The 4,876-nt window shown below is 32.6% G+C and overlaps 1 protein-coding gene across 1 annotated transcript; it reads right to left on the bottom strand.

The window, feature by feature from the left end:
- Nucleotides 1-2,910: 2,910 nt before the first annotated feature.
- LOC131070216 (protein pxr1-like) lies at nucleotides 2,911-3,904 on the bottom strand. The gene is made up of 2 exons (XM_058005719.2): nucleotides 3,563-3,904; nucleotides 2,911-3,446 (listed from the first exon to the last, which is right to left on the bottom strand). The coding sequence occupies exons 1-2, from the start codon at nucleotides 3,902-3,904 to the stop codon at nucleotides 3,057-3,059; spliced, it is 732 nt and encodes a 243-aa protein (XP_057861702.2). The 3' UTR covers nucleotides 2,911-3,056.
- Between the last annotated feature and the right edge of the window lie 972 nt (nucleotides 3,905-4,876).

Genomic DNA, 4,876 nt, shown 5'->3' with positions numbered 1-4,876 from the left:
GGATAGATGAAACCTCCTACCTTATGGATAGATGCCTAACCCGTATGGTTGGATGCTCATTCCGGATGGATGAATGCCTAATCCTTATGGATGGATGCCTAGAGTATGCGATTGAATCAAACACAAATGATTAAATTAAACAAAAAAAAGAATGGTCAAATTTTGTTGGGTTAATCAAGGTGGGTTATTACAGAACTAATGTCATCTCTGAACCCTATAAGCCATTGGAATTAAAGACACGCTCAAACTTGTGAAGCCAAGTGAAATCGATGTCTGGTACTTGCAAGGTCCTGCAACCACAAAACGATAATACAACATATACATATATATCATAACAGACAAGTGATAGAGAGTCGTGACGACATATCCCGCTCACAATGAGTGATGTGGAATCGTCTCTATCACAAAGATAGTCAAACAATAGTCAAACACATCTCATAAGCATATCATCAAATGTAATCATGAAATAGGGTTAGTGTAATCATATTCAACATCAAATCCATGATCAATATAATCTATCGATAATCTATCACATAGTAAGCATATAGTATCCATCAAATAACATGATCAATAATGATAGTATCAACATCGTATAAATCATCCAAAATAGCATATGCACAATAATGTCTATCATCACAATGCATAACTAAAACACATGAATAATCATCATCCAAATCATCATAAATAGTCGAGATAAGTCTATCACGCATGAAATAGAAATCAACTCTAATCAAAACAAGTCAAATCAAGGGTGGACACTACATGCCCCTTGTTTCGGTAGAGGATTTGCAGAAAATTGAAGAAAAATTCATATAATTTAGTGATAAGCTTCTATAGCAAGATTTGATGACCTATCTACCTTAGCCCCTAGGATTTTTCCTCTTTCGATTTTCTCTTACTTTGGAAAATGTGTCATTAAATAACTTTCTTACCTTTCTAATAACGTCAGTTCAAAAGCCCAGGATGAACATAAGAATTGAGGTATTTGGAGAAAATTCTGTGTTAAGTAATCGATACCCTTGTTGATGAAATCGGATAGAGGAGGTTCACTTCTCTTTCTTTTTTTCATGGAAATTCGGAGGAGAGTTCAAGTTTGTTTTTAATTAGTGAATGTTACCATCAACATAATAAAGAAATATATACTTTGGTGTTATATTATGAGCATGATGTTTTGTGAGAGATGCAATGTATTCTATGGACCTATACAACCAAAGAAACAATATGATTAGATGTGTAGATTATGGTGGTGTATGCAAGATGAAAATTTGTAGCTTGAGTAAATAGATAAGATGCATAAATTGAGGCTTGAATTGTGTAACGATTTGTGAGTGCATGTAAACTAGAATTCTAGAAAAAAGGAATGTGGAATAGTATAATTGCATACATTGTTTTTAAAGTCTCTTGCACCAACTGGACCTCATACTCTTGCACAAAGCGTACATCATAGATTGATTGCATAGCTTCTTCAAGAGTCTCTTCACATCTTTTTATAATGTTGTTTGCAAAGTCTTCTATATTGCTTTGGTAAAAGCCTGGCTAGTCCACAAATGTTGAGTCTATTATAGATAAAGGTGTCTCATTTCCTTGTGGTGGAACTATGTTATTCTCAGGGTCATTGCTAGATATAGTAGTAATATCCTCGAGAACTTGTGGATCTATCATAGCCTGACACAAATTCAACAAAGCAATACCAATATCAAAAAAAGTTGTCATTATTAGGGGTGTAGTTGTTCACTGAGACCTAAACAACGAGAAAATTTGTCACACCATAACATAACCAAAATATCTAATCTAATAACATTAAATTAGTAGAAAATAAAATTTTCCAATCTTATAATATTAAATTAGTAGACAATAAAATTATTTTGTTAAGTATATATCATATCTAAAATCTAATTCACAATATATCTAATTCAATACAACTATCCATTTATTTATTATTAATTCTTTATTTTAAAAATATATATATACAAACATATTTGTTTATAATTATTAAACAAAATATTTGATCTTATATTTATCTAATTACTACAAAATAAAATTATTTTCCCAAAACATAGACATCATTTTAAAAATTAAATCTATATAATTTATACTTACAATCTAAGTCACAGGATACGGCGATTTTCATGGATGAGGTTCGAATTTAATCGAATTTCAAACTTCTATAAAAAAAAATCGAATTTAATCGAATTTCCTCTATAAAGCACTGCTACCCGCCTCTAAACACAACTCAGCTGGTCGTTGGTATTCTTTGTATATGCTTTGTATCTATTGGGTAATGGGTGTCTGCAACTGCTGGATTTTCTCCAACAAGGGTCGCTATTCTGATAATTTATTAGAAGTATAAATATATTTAAACATAAACAAAATTATTGAAGGAGAATTTTATCCGAATTTTTTTTCGAATTTTTCCCTTGTCGAATTTCATCCGAATTTCATGGCTATCGAATTCGAATTCGAATTCGAACCTTGTGACTTAGCTTACAATATATCTACTTTCAATATAATTGAAAATTTATTTTGATAACTATAATAAATACAATTGTAAATTTATTTATTTTAAATATAATTGTTTAAATTTATTTTTAATCCCTCTTTTAAAAATATTTTAGAGCTTGGAGAAGACATGGCTTTCCTCTAAAGGCAGTCACACTATTTGGCCATATACAACAAACAAGTCTCCAACCTGATCAGAACACTCCCAGCCTTGGCCAAGATGGGAGCTTTGTAACATTCACCAAGCAACTGCCTTGGTGGACTCCACAACCTTTGCCTATAAAATAGAAATGAGATATCATTCAAGTCTTATACCCATGCATTTTCTTTAGATGAAGATGGCTAAGAACGGTACGTGCATCTTATCTTGCATCAGTCGAACTGCCAAAAACTGGAAATTTCCTAGCCTATACACTTTAGCTGAAATTAGAGTTGCTGCTAAAGATAGAACAAAATAACAAAATGCAATAAAACAAGGTCTAAAGTTTGAACAGCAGTTAACTCACTGCCAACATAAAATCTTCACATGCAAAGCGTCTAGTCTAAGAACAAAAACCCTAACAACTTTTATCATTCGACTCCTTACGAATTCGCGCCATCCTCATTTGCAGTTCTTCATTCATTAACGCAGCTCGTCCAATCCTAGCTTTCAACTCAGTTTCTTGCACCTGCCGCCACTTCTCGTTTAGTTCTTCAATTTCAAAATCATTCAGTGGGGCTTCCAACATATCGCTTCTTATGTAATGAGAACAAGGTAAACTATCAAACATATCAGCCCTGTGCTTGTAAGAGGCTGACGCTTTGCGCTTCTCATTTCCTTGTCTCGCCTTATTTTGAAAGGCATCCATAATACTCTTGTTCTCTTTCCCAAATTCTTGTTTTGCTTCACTTATCATAGATTTCACACACCCCTCAATCATATTCTTGGTGTGAATGTGATCCAGCACCTGATTTGAAATTTGGATTTGAAAACCACCATCAAATTCAAATTTTAATGCCACTATAAACAAAAAACATATATACATTAAAATGATAATAAACAAGAGTTTTTCGAAATCGTTACCTCAACACTTGAGTGTTTTTCTTTCCCTTCATCTTTTTTTTTATCATTCTCCACCAGACTGCTCTCTTTTCTCCTTTTCAAAATGCTGTTTTCCCTTTCATCAATTTCTTTGGTCTCAGTTGTTACCTCCTCTTGGAATCTGACTTTCTTTGCAGCGGAGGCGGGTGTAGGTTTTTCTTGTTTCTCCTTGCCTTTGCTACTTGTATGCCTCTCATTTTTCGACTCCTCTCCTCTCTTGCGCTTCTTCGTTGAAATGGGTATTGGATAAACCTCAACAATTTCATTGTTCCCTCCGCCCTGCCTATTATTTGATGGCGCGGTTTTCTCTGAAGAAGCCGCCATGCTGTAAAAAGAAAGATAGGAGGGGAGACTTTTCTTAGTAAAGCAAAGACAAACACAATTAGAACGCCGTATGGAGAGGCTTTTCTTAGTAAAGCAAAGAAAAAACACAGAAGTTGCGTTTCTAGGAAAACTCAGCTTTTTTTAATGGAAATGTCACGGTAATGAGGTTTCCAGATCAGCAGATTTATGACGGAAATATAATTAAAATGAGTAGCTTTCTTTCAATCTAAAATTAATTACCTAGGTACCTCACAACGCATTCAACTTAAACGATTCAGAAACCATCATGTACCTAGGTACCTCACAAGCCTTTGCCTACCGGAAGTCGGATAAACTTCGCCGAGGTCAAAAATTTCAAATCAAATAAAAGTTTACCGATGGTTTTGAAGCGGTAATCTCGCGAATTTCCGATACAACTGTTGGAATATCTTGTTATTTTCTTAAGCTGCAAAATTTTGCCAAAATGTTATTTATAGGCGGTATTCAAATTGCAATTTAGTATTCAAATTGCAATTTAGTGACCAAATTGCAGTTTAGAGGCCGCTTTAAATGAATATTCAATGATTTAGAGGCAAAGTGGTCAATCTTATTTCACCATTTATTTTCCTGTCGTTCTTATTCGCACATGTGGGTGAGTAAAACCAAAGGAGAAGGGGACTAGAATAGGTAAAATCTTAGTATTTTAATTTGAAATGATTTTTTAATTATATTAGTTAAAACAAATTTTAATTTTAAATAATAATAAGGATGAAAATTAATTTGAAAAGGAATTGATAAGATTTAGTTAATATTATTGTAAAGGTTAAAATAATGTATTTTAATAATGACTTTTCTTTTAACCTCTTTTATGAAATCATAGTCGTAATAATTTTTTTTATAAATTATTTAAATCATATAAAAGATATAATTTATATAGAATATATAAATAAAGATAATGCTCTGAGATTTGTTCATGGGTTAATCTTGTTTGTA

This window comes from Cryptomeria japonica, unplaced genomic scaffold, assembly GCF_030272615.1.
Source record: "Cryptomeria japonica unplaced genomic scaffold, Sugi_1.0 HiC_scaffold_313, whole genome shotgun sequence".
Classification (NCBI taxonomy): Eukaryota; Viridiplantae; Streptophyta; class Pinopsida; order Cupressales; family Cupressaceae; genus Cryptomeria; species Cryptomeria japonica.
The sequence above is the reverse complement of the archived record's forward strand: the minus strand, read 5'-3'. Positions and strand labels throughout refer to the sequence as shown.